The sequence below is a fragment of the Penicillium roqueforti genome, assembly GCF_015533775.1.
Source record: "Penicillium roqueforti strain LCP96 04111 chromosome Unknown scaffold_13, whole genome shotgun sequence".
Taxonomy (NCBI): Eukaryota; Fungi; Ascomycota; class Eurotiomycetes; order Eurotiales; family Aspergillaceae; genus Penicillium; species Penicillium roqueforti.
In genome coordinates, this window is record NW_024067577.1 from 232614 (window position 1) to 247454 (window position 14841).

The window sequence follows — 14841 nt, forward strand, 5'->3', positions numbered from 1 at the left end:
GCTTCACGCTCGTGATAATGGCGAATGATGAGGTGACAAGAGATAGACCTCCTGATTGGAGCGGCGAGATCCGTATACTGACCGGATCTCGGTCAAGCCCCATAATAAATCCGACAATGCCATTGAGCTTGGCATAAAACGAAGTATAAAATGCGATGGTATGTGAGATATGAATGAAAGCACCCGACCAATCCTTCCTTGATCAAAGATAAATCGACATTGGAATTCCTGGGTTACTTTCTCATTCCATCTCCTACAAACATGAAGACTCTTTTTCATGACACAGTGGGCTTAGCGCTTGCTTGTTCAACTTACGCTTCATCCTTCCATGTGTTCGACAACACAGCCTACGTGAACACGTCAATTGGCTACGGAACAACCAATATCAACTGGATTCCCGCATACGTGTGCAACCCGCTCACCGAGGGGGGAGTTTTACCATCAGCCGATGTATGGAAAGACATTGTCCTTGAGTGGAATATCTATCCAAGTTACCCACTGGTTCTCGACTGCGAAGACCTCTATTTCACCGATGCTTCCACGGCAGATCTTCACTTGGAGCTCATGTCTACTCTGCAAACCTGGGCGGCCGATGTGATTCCCTCGGGTCAGATTATTGGCTGGTACGGGCTATCCGGAAACACAATTTCTTCACTGTATGATCACTATCGAAGCCTGATCGCAAACCATACCAGCCATGCGTTTTTCCCGTCTGCCTACACATTCAGTGACAGCCTTTCCACCTGGAATGCGTCGTTGACGTCTGTTCTCAAGACCATCAACGCTATCGATGATTCTTTGCCCGTTTGGTCATACACTTGGCCGCAGTACCATGGCAACTATTCTTTCATTCCCTCGACGCTCTGGGAGGATGAATTGAATGCCTTGGCAAAGAATAGTAATGTGGATGGTTTCGTTATCTGGGGTGGGAAAAACCATGCCGTGTGCAATGATGCTTGCCAGAGCACTGCGGGCCAACAGCCTTGGTTGAATGCCACTCGCACCTATTTGAATACTTTGTATGGCATTTATAGTGGCGACGCGGAAGTTGAAGGGTCCCAGATTTTTGGTGGAATATAGCCTCGCTTTACTTTCGTTGAGTCGTATGGCATTCACTGCCGCTGTCTATTCACATTTTGACTGTTTTGGCCTTGGACTCTTGTATAATACTACCACAGCTATGAAGCATCTCTTTCTGTGACTTGTTCTTTTTGCAACGAATCAATTCAAGGTAGAGGGTTATGTGAGTTGAGTACTTGAAAATATCGCAATCACCAAGGCATATATTCCAAATTCTCTAGAGAAAATCGATAAGCTAATAGGAAAACTGTATAGCATACTATTGTTGAGATATGAAGTTTTAGCATGTGAAATACTTTACGCGAAGATTTGGCTCAATAGATCATTTTCCTATATATAGTCTAAAAGTGAGGCATCTCATATGAACTGCCCGGGTGGTCTAGTGGTATGATTCGCGCTTAGGGTTAACCCAAAGCATTAATGCGCGAGGTCCCCGGTTCGATCCCGGGCTCGGGCCCACTTATCTTTTTTTTGTTTTTTTGCTCTTCTTACATTTTTTACATTTGATCATTTTGAATATATTCAGCAGCATACTGTCAACCTCTTTTTCATTCTTACATTCTTCCCGCTGAATCAAAGGTCTCCTGGACTTCCGGTTGGGCTTCGTCGAATTGAACGGCCGGAATGATAGCAAAAGGAGCATGCGCTCCAATTTGTCAGTTGTTTTCGGCGCGCCTATATCTAAGGGCTCACCTGGACCATCGAGCGAGCTTTATGGTACGGTGACTGTGTTGGTAACTCTCAATTCGAGGCCACAGCACTCTTAAGGCGGCTATTCCGTCACTGTTGGATGGTAAATGGAGGAACAAGATGAGGCAGAGACATGCGATTTCTTTGTATGGCTTATCATCTATTGTCTAAAACCGTCTAACCTCGACAGCAGGCTTATTCCCAACAGCAATCTCAATCTTCTCAATAACCTCATCGGTCAACTTCTCCACCACCTCCAAAGCTCGAATATTCTCAAGGACCTGCTGCGGCCTCGACGCACCCGTAATCATAGACGAGATATTCGGATTCTTCAAAACCCACGCAAGCGCCAGTTGCGCCGTTGTAACCCCAAGTTCCTCCGCAATGGGCTTCAATGCCGCAACCTGATCCAGCTGACGCTGCCAGGTATCATCACCAACAGTTTTCCGGAGACCCTGCACGTATTTATCCTCCGATTCTGCCAGCCGCGACCCAGCCGGAGGAGCAGCAACATCGTTATACTTGCCCGTCAAGACACCGCCCTTCAACGGCGACCACACCGTCAGACCGAGCCCGTGCGCCTCGTACAGCCAGCGGTACTCTTTCTCCACACGCTCGCGCACGAGGAGATTATACTGCGGCTGCTCGACGACAGGGCCGACAAGGCCGAGTCTGTCGGCGATGCGCCAGGCGTCCGCGATCTCACTCGCAGTCCACTCCGACGTGCCCCAGTAGAAGGCCTTTCCGTTGTCAATGAGGTAGTTGAAGCCGCGGACGATCTCTTCCATGGGCGTGTCGCGGTCTGCGCGGTGTGCGTACACCACATCTACGTATGGCAGGTCTAGCCGCTGCAGCGAGTGGTTCATGCCCTCGATGATGTGCTTGCGGGAGAGCCCGTTGTTGTTGAGTGGTTTGTCTGGGTTGGCGCTGTTGGCTCGGCCCCAGTAGATCTGAAGATGGGTTAGTGGGACAGGAAAACTGGATGGGAAATTGCGCTTCCTACCTTGGTGGAAATGACGAGATCGTTTTGCTTCCAGCCGAATTTCTTGATCGCTTCTCCGAGCACGATCTCGGACTTTCCGCCGGAGTATACTTCGGCGGTATCGAAGAAATTGACGCCGGCGTCGTAGGCGACCTTCATGCATTCCAGGGCGGTTTCTATTTCCTGTTAATTTTGGTCTATTCTATCGATCGGAATGGTCGTACCATTCCCGACGTGTCCGCCATATGTGAGCCAGCTTCCCAGCGAGATAACCGAGACTTTCAGTCCAGTCCTACCGAGGGACCGGTATTGCATTTCAGGAAGAGCATCAGACATTTTTAGTTTGGTGAGATCAAGGTAAATTCAGGGGGCAATTTCCTTTATGTACGCTTGTAGGGGCCGACGGCGGGGTTACGGCGGGGTTAAGGGACGCCCTCATGTTTCCCCGATTCAGACGCCGAGGGCCTTCCGTGGCGTGCGAAAAACGGGGCGGCGTCTGTTTTAGGCTAATCAGATTGGAAACCTCTGGAAGAGTTTGACTAAGAATTGTGGTGCAATATCGGCTGACGATGACCTCAACGCAATTGAATTTGTTTACAAATCATGTATTATCCCCCACTTTCAGTGATGACTACCTATCAGGAAACCCCTCATTCATCTCAAAACTCGCACCCAGTTGGAGTAGCACCAGGCGAGTCAGGATAAACCGGAGTCTGCGCCGTAGAAGCACATTTACAAAAGTCTGTTTCCAAAGGTATGTCCGAGCAAACGCTCGCCGGCTGAGTGGCACAGTACTCATTGATCGAGATGGAGGTTGTCATACCCGGTGGACAGGAGCTGTGTGGCATACAGAAGGTGTCATAGTTCGACGAGCCTGGCAGTAGGGTCATGCTGTACCATTGGTTTGCAGCACAAGAGCAGGAGACGACTACAAGCAACGAGGACACACAAGTTAGCTTGCCGAGTACAGCAACGAATGTGCAGAACAGAAGAGAAAACCTACCGCTGATCACAGTTGATTCACCTCCCGCCAACGTGCCCTGATACAAGGTCGACGTCGTATACGGAATACCCCCGTTCGAGCACTCGGTGGTAATCCAGGGTGCGTTGAGTGGGAAACAGGTCGATTGCTCTATGCAATGACCTGGATGCCAAACAGACGGGAAGAATCCCTGCGAGCACTCGATTGGAGGCTCTGGGCTGGAGCAATACGAAACTGGAATTCCTAATGTGCAGTCTGTCGTGTACACGGCGGTTTGTCCATTCGAACACTGGAGCTCGGGGCCTGGGGTGATCACTGCTGAAGCTGCAGCCTTGGTGATCGAGGACGTTTGATGAGGGATAGCCATTGTGGCTGAGATAAAGAGCGCGAGAAAGAGATAGAATCGGTGGAGGGGTTCCATTATGACGGTTTCACGGTTCATTGAGCAGGTATCGGAGAACTTGATATGAAACTTATAATGAGGCGATATGTGATTACCGCGACCGAGTAGCTGGAGCTTGTTTTATATCGGTATAGATCCAACACCGAGGATGTCCAATTTGGGCTCTTTCGGAAATTCGGAGATCACTACCACGGTAAAGTAACAGTGGCTGAAGATTAGCTGGGGCATCAGAGACAATGAGTTCAGCTCATACTACCTCGAGATGCATGCAACCTTCGATCAATAGCGATCACTGGGCTGAGAGAAATGTTTCAAATGTGATTATAAAAATAGTACCTTTCTAAGACAAAAAGACAAAGGGATCCTTATCCATGGAAATCCATGCCACCGTTGAAATGTCAGCCGAAGTTGACTTGGTGATCCACTAAACCCACGTGATATGACGTCGTCCTCATGCCATAATCAGGCACCAAGGCATGATTTCCCGCGCCAGACCCACTTGGGCTCCGAGGGCTCCACTCCACCCGTGGACCCTGACCCGCGATGTATGTTGTAGGCTTGTAGCTACGGTCTCATTTCTTTGAATTGCTAGACAACTCTTGTTGCTTGGCTCTATTGTAAAGTATCATTAAAATTGTCAAGCAAGAATGCCACTCAGGTTCTATACGGACAGCTGGGCAGTATTCAGATGAAGTACTTAGGAATAGACCCCAAAAGGCAGTATTATACGATTAGTACTCCGTAGAGGAATTTGGAGTAGAACTCATATGGTACAAACTATGGAATTTAGTCTACTTGACTATAGTTCGACATAGTAAGCCAAAATCCTCCCTGGATGGCTGAGTGGGTGAGAGACACGAGGTCATCTAATTGCTGGGTGAAATATTGATCACGGGTGATACCGCATTGGGAAGCTCAGCAATGGTGAAACTAGTCAGGGTTTCGATCCTCGTCAGGAGTAGTTGGGGTACGGATTTTATTTTTCTTTCCCATGTGGTCGACAGACCAGCCTAAGACGAGGATAGCACCTTCCCCACAAGGCTCCTTCCAATGCTGATATATTGATGCAGGTGTCCATAAGGAATGACGCACATATAATGCTATCCCCGAGATCTTCCGTCGAATGGATACCTACGCCTTCTCCTTCACCACCCAGATCTCCACTCGAACAACAAACTCGTCTCGGATGATCTAGACATCGTCGGATTGATTGTCTGGCAACACGCATCTGTGCTGCCGCTCTTTCTCGCCGCTGGAATACCCAATTTTTCAAAACTACGACGACCCTGAGTTGCTTATCTTTCGCCCACCTCCTCGTCCATAACTATACGGCATAGACGACGAGGGAAAGGCCGCCGTTCAGCGTCGCCATACCCACTTTTTCTAATTGGCCTTCACGCAGCGTTTCAATGAACATCATTTCCACGCCATAGATCAGCCGACGGGTATGCTTACCCGCCGCATCTTTAGCCATGCCGGCGAGCCCTGGGAAGGGAATAACGTTCCTCTTCAGGCTGACATTGTGCTCATTACCAAACTCTGGAACGAATACTCGACCGGCCCGTGTCCGATATCATTCTCTTCAGCTGAGGCTGATTCCATCATACACTTGCAAAGTATGCAAGAAGAAGTTGATCTCCAGCTCAAACTGGTCCGCGACTTCATTGGCGTCGGCGTGGACGGTTGGACCTCTCCGGACGCATATGAAGCTGCCTATTCCTGCGCTCGTCAGATGAAGGTTGACGGTCTTGCTTCTCTCGACACGGAGTAGGAACGCAAGATGACAGATCGTCACTGGCCATTTGACGACCACAACGAGGACGAGTAGAGTGACCGATCTCTACAATAGTGCAAGAATCTCTACATCCAGCAGTGATGGAGTTTTGAATTGAACAAAACCGCCGTCCCCGATTGATTTAGTATCATCGGGTTTTCCGACGGCCAACCATCAGTGTTAGAATCCAACATTAGATCGGCAACGTAACTTGGACTATCTTGGAAGTAAAGTCCTCCAGTTCATACTACCAGTCCCATCTGTGCCACGGGATTGTGGCACGGACTATGTACAGCGTGGCCATTACCTACTGAACTACAGTAGGCTGATCTTTCCTTCGTATGGAGATACCGAGACACCTGATGAGACTGTATGATGGAACATTGGGATTGGAAAAGATTAAGCGAGAAATGTAGTTCGACCGAGACCTACGGTGTACATTCCTAAGACTGGAGACAAAACAAAGTGGCGGACAGGGATGGAATGGAATGCGGGCCAGCGAAGAAGCTTGTATGTTTTACGTACGTAGATCCGACTATAATCGACCAATGAGGTTCAATTGTGTACCAGCCAGGACTAATTTAAAATATCATCACGAGAACGGCAATATGCTCAATGTACACCCTCCTCGACTGACTGGAGGATGTCCAACAATCGGAATAGAATAAAACAAATGTACATGAATTAAAGCTCCCAGGGTACAATCCAGCAAGTTCGAGGTCCAACTTGATGTAGAAGCGTGGGATATGTCCTCTCGGTCAAGATCATGAAAGAACGAGGCGCTGGTACGCAGCGCATCGGGTTCCAGACACATAGGCGGACATCACTTAAACCGAGTTGTGGCCGTGACCGTGGCGGTGGTGGAGATGTCTGCGAGCGTGGCCGGCAGCCTGTACCGGCTCCACGGCTTCCGGGACAGTGTCCTTCTTCGCGTAGGAAACGGCCGTGGAGGTCTCCACGATGGTGGTCAACGAAGTAGAGACAGTCCGGACGGCTCCAGTGCTGGTCGAGTACACGACACCGTTGCCATCACAGATGACGTAAACATCACGTTCGAGATAGATGATCTCTTCGGTGATAGGATCGATGATGGTAGATGTGATGGCGGTCGGGGTTGGCGAGGGAGTCGAAGTAGAAGTGAAAGAAGTAGTAGCTTCGGCAGCGCTGGTCACGTGGAGGTTCTCAAGCAAGGTGTTGGGATCGATCGAAATACCACCAACGGAAACTGTGGGGAGTGAGCTAGTCGGGATTGAAATGGTGGGAACTGAAACCACACTGGACGTGGTCGTAGTTGCAGCAGATTTCATCGTGGCATACTCAGGGCCCCACTGGATAGCCATACCGCCAGGCAATCCGTCCTCGTGCAGTTCACAATTTTCGTTTTTGATCACGGACGGGACGGGGAACTGGCATTGACGCTGTTCGTCTTCGGTCTGAACGTCGAAGATCTCACAGTCGGTAACGATACCTGACTCGCTTGTGCAGGTATCAATGGCCTGCTGGAGAATGCCATCATCCCAGGCCTGCATGAAATCACCGTGGTATCCGTATCCAGTGGGATCACCGTTGGCGAGCGCGAAATATCCATCGACGTCCTTGAATGCGTAGGTGTTCCAGATAGTCTCGTAGAAGAGTGAGACCAGGCGAGTTTCGAAACCCTCAGGGCAGGTACCATCCATGACGAGCGACGGGTATGCGACATGAGATTTGTGGTCAGTGGAGTCGACATCCTTGCCATTCCAGCAAGAGGGGAACATCAACTCGAAGCGGACTCCGTCAGTGCAATGCTCATCGAGGTAGGTCTTGTTGGGCAAGAAGTGGCGGTAAAGGGAGGCTTCAGCGGTTGCCGAGTAGTCCAGGCAGTTGAAACCAAGGGCCTTCTGGCGCAAAGCAGCCTGTGAGGCCTGAGCACCACTCCAATCGGACTTGGGAGGGTCGGGAACTGGCCAGGTGAAATTGCGCTGGTATGGGTCGCCTGCCAGCATGCGGAAGTTACTTGGGAAAGCAGTGACATTCTCTCCGTACAGAAGGTAATAGCTGATCGGTGTCAGTAGAACCCCACTACGAAAGCCAAATCAGACTTACGCAAGCATGCCTCCAACCTCATCCACCACCTCGGCGCTGCCATTGGTGTGCATGAAGTACAAAGCAGGAACCCAGTAAGCAGACTTGTCTTGAGTCACTGCGCACGAGGTGCAATCAGACTCGAGGAGCGAGGCCTCATCCGAGCTCATGCCAAAGCCTAACCATAAGTTAGCACATCCGTAGATGAAGATCCCATCTTGACAATGCGCGCTTACTTCCACCTCCATGAACCGCGTGGGCATGAGATGAGACCGTACCCGGATCCACAAGGGGGTCCAGCCGGGCGAGACCAGTTCTTCCACGGCAAGGAAGACGCCAGAAAGCATTGGTGAGGCTTGGGAACAGCGCAAAGCAGGCCATCACAATGGAGGCCATCCGAATGTCCTGCATCTTGCGATTGTTGAGCCGCGTCTACGGGCTTAGTGGATAAAAAGAATGAATGAATGATCTCAGGGAAACAAGTGTAAACGACAGACTCGCCAGGAGTACCGAATCAACCGGTTAGGCGTAGAGAAAGGAGTGCGAGAGATGGGTTGTTGAGGCTAAGCAATAGGTTAGAGGGGAAGTCAAGACATTAAGCACAGCTCCATGCAGATCGCAGATTTTCAAGCCAATCCTCGTCAAACAATCTTATATTGCCCCCTTCCAGTACAAGGGAAGAGGAATGACCCCTTGCTTGCGGGCTGAACACACCACCTTCCCCGATCGAAGGGAAAAAAAAAGGTAGCAGAGGTATGCGGACTTACCGATCAAACGCGTTTCTCCTGACGTCAGTAAACAAAGATGATTTCTGACGATTTCTGTTGGCGATGCCTGAAGATGCGCCCATTTATCAGCCTCAACTCTATTTTGTTCTCGATCGACCAAAAGTACTCACTTGAATTTTTGTAAACAAATAATAAAGAACGAAACAGTAAATGAGCGACAATAAATAAGGAGTGACAAACCCTGAGATAGGGCAAAAAAAGGCGCGCTGGATGAAGAGGGGCAGGGGAACAGATTAAGGAGCAGAACACGGGGATCAAGTACTTCAGGCAGGAAACTTGGGAAAAAAACGCATATCCCCCTTAGCGCTTGGAGAGGGGCCTGAGTTTAATGACATGGCCAATCCCTTGAGATGGTAGATATTAGGTAGGCTGGGGGCCTCGTCACGATCAGAAGAATAGCGTGCCCTGTACGCCGTCTATCCCTACTGTATTACGATTGGATATCCGAAAGTAAAATGAGCAATCCTGGCTTAATCTGGGAATGCCAGAACACGAGGGAAAAGAGAGGACTTCCCGATATCTGCGATGAAACGAACGGCGCGTTCCTGGTCTAAATCACTAGCTCCGTCTTGGTGCGTCTTGGTGACCCACGTTGGGGACGGGGATTGGTTTAAGGGGAAGATGAAACGATCCGTAAATTATGCCCCTATTTCTTATTCGATAGGGGAGATTTGCAATCAGGACGGAGTGAGTATAGGCATATAAAATATAAAATCTCCGGAGTACAAATTATAGAGAGCACAGAGCACATGACATGCCGGCGGATATACATCAGCTTCAAACGGAGGACTCCGTACCTCTCGATACATCGTCCGACTAGCTCAGACAGTAGCCGTTTGGGTTTAACAATTTATTCCTATCCCTGCAATATCCCGATCCAATCCCCCCGTACCCCGATGTCTCAGATCTCACATGTGTTGGCCGTGAAACAGCGAAGCTTTTTGGTATGATTAAAGGAGGACAGAGTACTCCGTAGTTCACCGGCAGTTCAGTATCTGATATTTTACGTGGAGATAACAAATTCTATTCGGATTACTAGAACGTGAGGACCGAAGTTGACGCCGAAAATGACCTAGTTATGCTAGTTGTTCCCCCTGTTGACTGGAAAATGGCTCTCTGCAGCCAAATCAAGGTGCTCTCCCTTATCGCCTAGCTTGGGCGTCTATAATATGCATCTTCGCTTCCAATGTCCTTACGCCCTGCCATTACCTCCTTGGAAGTCGACCTCAGTGTTATTGTTTCCGTGATTCTTACATTCTAAGTTCCAAAGCTGGCCTCCCTACGGAATACTCCGTGGGCTGAGCCGTAACCCACTCAACCCGCTATGGATTCGTGGGCCCATTGAACCCACCAAATAGGTAGCAATAGGAAAAAACGTGACTTGAACGCGACTGCATGATTCATACAATTCTGGATAGTATTTTTAGGTAGTTTATATACATGAGAAGTCACTTCTCCAATATCTACATATCTCAGCGATAAAAATCCGTAACTAAATGATTTTTCTCTCTAGGACTGCCAATCAGCTGGCTTACGTACCCTAGCACGGCCTAATTCCGAGCTAATGAACAGAATGGGTCGAAATGGGTCTATGGGTTGTGGGTTGAATTTTGGCGCAGACTAGCCTCCCCATTCTCGCTACGCTTGGGATCCCCTGGAAGTTCCCTATTGGGAATGAAAAAACATCCGAGAAAACACAAGCCTACCAACGGAACCAGCATGATGAATACGGCTCGGACACCTTTCATTTTGGCATCCAAGATTTGGGAATCCCATCCCACCGTGTCTGGTTGTCCCCGCTCCCAGCTACCACTGTCAACCTGCTCGCGAATCGATGCCGGCAGATCAACGGGCAACGCTGCTTTCATGACCGTGCTTTGAATCGCGGTCGACAAGGCCATGCCTACCACGGACCCGAGCATTCGCATCAAGTTTCGCGTGGAGGTGGCCACGGCACGGTCTTCGGGTTTGGACAGGGCTTGTAATGCAACGAGGGCTTTCTATCGGTTATTATCGATCGCATAATATGCAGCAAATGGCAGACTTACCAGGCTGAAGGACAAAGCCGATGCCGGCCCCTTCGATAATCAGGACAATTACATACACCGCTGTGGACGTGGTTCGAGAAAAAAGGAGTTTGAGACCAGCGCCCAACGTCCACAGCGCCATCCCGCAGTACAGCACTGGAGCGTACCTTTGGAGCAATATTCAGTAAAGTAGTCTCACGTGTGCGATCAAGACACTTACCGAGCCAGCTTCGTCATTACGGGTCCAGATATGACACCGGCCACGCTCTGCAAAAGCAATAATGGAAGAATGAGGGCTGCACTCTGGAGTGGACTGTAGCCTCGCACATCCTGGAAATATATGGGGAGGAAATACATGTCAACTTGCCACACGGAGTTATACAGAGCACTTTGGAGGTAGATGACAGCCGTAGGTACCTGGCCAAAGAGACGCAGCGGAATGATTGGGATCTTCGCAAAGCGCTTCTCAATAATGGCGAACAGGATAAAGAAGAAGCCCCCGACGACTAGCATGGAGACTACTAGTGCGCTACGCCACGGCCAGATACTCCCTCCAGAATTGAGTGGGATCTGTAAATCCAAATAAGATAAAAAGATCCCCGATCAAAGAATGTGGTTTACATACCAGTAAGAAAACCACACACGCAATGGCCGCAGCCAGTCCAAGCCAATCAATTTTCCCCAGCTTTTCCCGCCAGCTACCAGACACCGGTTTCAGCGGAAGACATATCCACATAACAGCCATACATCCCGTAGCAAGAATCGGGGGAATCCAAAAGATCCACCGCCAACCCTCACGACTGTTCGCACGCAACATAGCCGCCGCGATGAAAGGGCCGGTGCTAGCCCCGAGTCCAATAGCACCGCTCAACATGCCCTGGTACTTACCACGGTCCTTCAAGCTGACCAGGTCGCTTACGGTGATTTGCACGAGGGAGCTGATGCCGCCTCCGCCGATACCACTGAGCGCGCGGCACACATATAGCCAGGTGACGGTCTGCGAGAACCCGCACAGGATGTCGCCCAGGACGAGAAAGCCCACGCTCAGCAAGAGTACGGGCTTGCGGCCGAAGATATCGGAAAGCCGACCGTACAGCGCTTGGAACGCGGTCTGGCCCATTAAATAGGACGTACCGGTCCAAGTAATGCTGTTCCCGGCGTCGAGTGATCGGGAGATGGCGGGTAGAGCAGTCGCCACGGAATTGATGTCTAGGGTGGAGATGAAGTAGATGGCCGCTAGACATAGGTAGGCTGATAGCAAACGTCGGAATGGTAAACGTGAGGTTTGATCCTCAATTGTGGGAGTTCTCTGCTCATGGCTCTGTACAGGAGGGTCTAAGGACTGTAGCTCGTGTGACCTGTCCTCTTGAATCCCCGGGATCCTTTGCTTTTGAGATATGTCTTGCTGGGGCGGCTGTAATATTTGCACTGGGCGGTTGTCCATTGTGCCCGACTATGTGGTTCTGCAAAGGAAATGAGGCGGGTAAGACTTGGTGATGGCTTATGGCGAGCGGGCTGAGCACACCATGACACAAGAACGTATTTGGACTTTATGTACCTTTTGGAGAATAGGGTCAGTCAGAATGTGAGGCTGCTCGGACTATTTTGGTGAGAGAAATCGCGACATACAAGCGTAAATTACGTCTATCATGGTTTCCTTGGCGTCATGTAAAATACAGGATATATTAGGTCTGATGCTTGTTTCTCATAAACAAAAGACACATTGGAATACTTAAGCACATTAAAGGTGATGATTCATCTCAACAGGATCCTAAGCTCGGAAAGCGTTGGAATATTGGGTTCATAACGAATATCATACAAATCAGAGTAGATTGAAGCTCTAAAGTCTATCCCAAGAAGGCAATACATATACAGTACACAGTTCCATGTTGTACAGCGCAGACTACAGCTTGACCTCCTCTAACGCCTTTCTCGCTCTTGCAACAGACTTTCGGGCACGGTGATCAGAAAACTCCTCGACAGTCTTGCCGCCATCCCGCACAATACCGCGAAGAGCAGCTTCAGTATCCAGCAGCGACGTGCGTCCTTCCTCGCGGACCTCGTCCTCCCAGAAATCACGAGCTTTATCCCACCTCTTCTGCTGGCGACGCATAGAGTAAATCAAACCCACGGCGGCAAGGGTACATGACTCGTACACCCCTGCGGATGGAATAGCGACATACGTTAGAGCGGAGAGAGCAGAAGTCAGAGTCGTCGTGGACACGCTGAAAAGTACCAGACTCTGAGCGAGGGCTTGGAGGGATGGCACGGTGGTGGTGAGCAGCTTGGTGCGAAGATCAGGGATTTGGGTTGGCCAGGGAGGCATGACAGAGTCCGTCGCCGAGTCGGGGCTTGAAGTTGAAGGCTCTTCTAATAGGCCAGCCTGCTGGTACTTGCCCACGGTCCAGATGACCTCCTTCTCCGCCTGGCGAAGGAATTTCCTTTCCAAAATCTCGGATGTAACCATGCCCACGTCGTCAACGCGCCAGAAGAGTTTCCACCATGCAAGACCGCGCCAGCGTGGACTGGCCAGCCCTGCCTCGAGGGAACTGCGGAGCTCAGAGTGAGCACGCTCCGCCCAGGAAGTTACGGCTCGGTCCAAGTTCGACCGAACCTCTTCAGGCGCTACGCCGGCGGTTTGATCAAGGAGCGCCTTGGCGTCTCTGGCGATTACACTAGCATCGGCTGCGTCAATAAGGGACTCCACTAGAGGGACCAGTGCTGGATTCAACGCATCCCCAGTGGATGCTTCCGAGGAAGTTACAAGCCAATCGATGAGAGGTTGCACACCACTGCCATTCCACCCACGCTCGTAGTCGGTAGCATTGTCCACAGATTCACGGAATTTATCCAGGGCTGTGCTGGCACGGTTGACATCTACCAGGGACACTTGCTCGTTTGTGGATTTTTGGTCTGCCACTGCAAGTTCAATGGCTCCGCGCACCGAAGAGGCCTCGTTCTTCAGGTCTGAATGACCAACCATCGTGCTGTACGACAGCAGGCCATCCACTCCACGTCCACATACGATCGTGCGGTGCACTGGATACCGAACAACATTATGCCGACCGGAGTGCGAGGTCTGGATGGTAACTGTGGGGACGAGGAAGGTGTCGGCGTGGAACGTAGCGGCGTGATCAGGCTCGACGCCTAGGGTGCTGACTAGGATCTCTAAGTTGCCTTCCCTCAGGATAGGTGATGGCACGGATATCGTCGGTAGCAGGTCATTGGGGATGGATTGTGAGATTTCGCCATATCTAAATAACGAATCCCTCAAATCAGTACTGGTCACGGGGGATCAACACGCAGATAGAAGACTTGTTCATACCTGATCAGCAGTCCCCGGGATGAATCGGCATCGTAGGAGTCGAGAATGTCTTCCCAGTTTTCTCGCGGCGACAATGGGTCGGCAAGTAGTAGTCGAACAAGTTTGCGTGCAGAGGTCGCATCGTTCAATCCAAGAACTAGGTTCCAAATCGAGAAGAAATCAGTGCCATGCTTTCTTCGAGGGGAAGATCTAATGCCGAAGAGAGCAATAGCCCGATCGTACGACCCGAAACTCACCAGCTACTCTGATCAGAGGCGTTTCAGACTCCAATCCCCGCAGTGCAAATTGCAACCGACTGAGATTCACTTGTTCTAGGGCGGCATCCTTCACTTCCTCGAGGGCGGCATGCAGCTCCTTGAACCGCGGCGGCACGCTCTTCGCAGTGATAACAGTGGATGTGCTGAATATCCGGGGAGCCGATGCTGTGATTGTATTTTGAGCTCTGGCGACCCGTCGAGATGTATGGGGTGTGTCGAGGCTGCGACTGGTGTTGGCGCGCAAGGACAAGGTTCGTCGCCAGATCGCGCATGAGGGGCAGTAAAAGACAGAGCTGATGTCCAATGGACGCGACAGGCTCTTTGCCAGCGCACTGCGCAATCTTGGAGCCATTGACGCGCGGTGAAGCGAGGTTTGTAGGGTATGTAGTTATCGCGATGGCACTTCGGTAGATGAACTTGGTCGAGCGGAAGTGGACGCGGGAACAAGGCTTGGCATCCATCACTATTC

General features: G+C 50.5%; 7 protein-coding genes across 7 annotated transcripts; 2 read left to right on the forward strand and 5 right to left on the reverse strand.

Moving 5' to 3' along the window:
* Nucleotides 1–261: 261 nt before the first annotated feature.
* Nucleotides 262–1080, forward strand: LCP9604111_5481 (uncharacterized protein; the record flags this gene model as incomplete). The annotated part of the gene is made up of 1 exon (XM_039073296.1): nucleotides 262–1080. One exon carries the CDS (start codon nucleotides 262–264, stop codon nucleotides 1078–1080), a length of 819 nt encoding a protein of 272 aa, XP_038928443.1.
* Nucleotides 1081–1937: 857 nt separating this feature from the next.
* LCP9604111_5482 (uncharacterized protein) lies at nucleotides 1938–3088 on the reverse strand (the record flags this gene model as incomplete). Its single annotated transcript, XM_039073297.1, has 3 exons — nucleotides 1938–2720; nucleotides 2774–2928; nucleotides 2977–3088. 3 exons carry the CDS (start codon nucleotides 3086–3088, stop codon nucleotides 1938–1940), a joined length of 1050 nt encoding a protein of 349 aa, XP_038928444.1.
* Nucleotides 3089–3411: 323 nt separating this feature from the next.
* Nucleotides 3412–4101, reverse strand: LCP9604111_5483 (uncharacterized protein; the record flags this gene model as incomplete). Its single annotated transcript, XM_039073298.1, has 2 exons — nucleotides 3412–3680; nucleotides 3756–4101. 2 exons carry the CDS (start codon nucleotides 4099–4101, stop codon nucleotides 3412–3414), a joined length of 615 nt encoding a protein of 204 aa, XP_038928445.1.
* Nucleotides 4102–5584: 1483 nt separating this feature from the next.
* Nucleotides 5585–5908, forward strand: LCP9604111_5484 (uncharacterized protein; the record flags this gene model as incomplete). The annotated part of the gene is made up of 1 exon (XM_039073299.1): nucleotides 5585–5908. The coding sequence occupies one exon, from the start codon at nucleotides 5585–5587 to the stop codon at nucleotides 5906–5908; it is 324 nt and encodes a 107-aa protein (XP_038928446.1).
* Nucleotides 5909–6738: 830 nt separating this feature from the next.
* Nucleotides 6739–8386, reverse strand: LCP9604111_5485 (DUF1996 domain-containing protein; the record flags this gene model as incomplete). Its single annotated transcript, XM_039073300.1, has 3 exons — nucleotides 6739–7948; nucleotides 7997–8153; nucleotides 8212–8386. 3 exons carry the CDS (start codon nucleotides 8384–8386, stop codon nucleotides 6739–6741), a joined length of 1542 nt encoding a protein of 513 aa, XP_038928447.1.
* A 1966-nt stretch (nucleotides 8387–10352) lies between these two features.
* LCP9604111_5486 (uncharacterized protein) lies at nucleotides 10353–12234 on the reverse strand (the record flags this gene model as incomplete). The annotated part of the gene is made up of 4 exons (XM_039073301.1): nucleotides 10353–10759; nucleotides 10812–10957; nucleotides 11011–11360; nucleotides 11416–12234. The coding sequence occupies 4 exons, from the start codon at nucleotides 12232–12234 to the stop codon at nucleotides 10353–10355; spliced, it is 1722 nt and encodes a 573-aa protein (XP_038928448.1).
* A 459-nt stretch (nucleotides 12235–12693) lies between these two features.
* On the reverse strand, nucleotides 12694–14724 carry LCP9604111_5487 (uncharacterized protein; the record flags this gene model as incomplete). Its single annotated transcript, XM_039073302.1, has 3 exons — nucleotides 12694–14044; nucleotides 14116–14251; nucleotides 14352–14724. 3 exons carry the CDS (start codon nucleotides 14722–14724, stop codon nucleotides 12694–12696), a joined length of 1860 nt encoding a protein of 619 aa, XP_038928449.1.
* Between the last annotated feature and the right edge of the window lie 117 nt (nucleotides 14725–14841).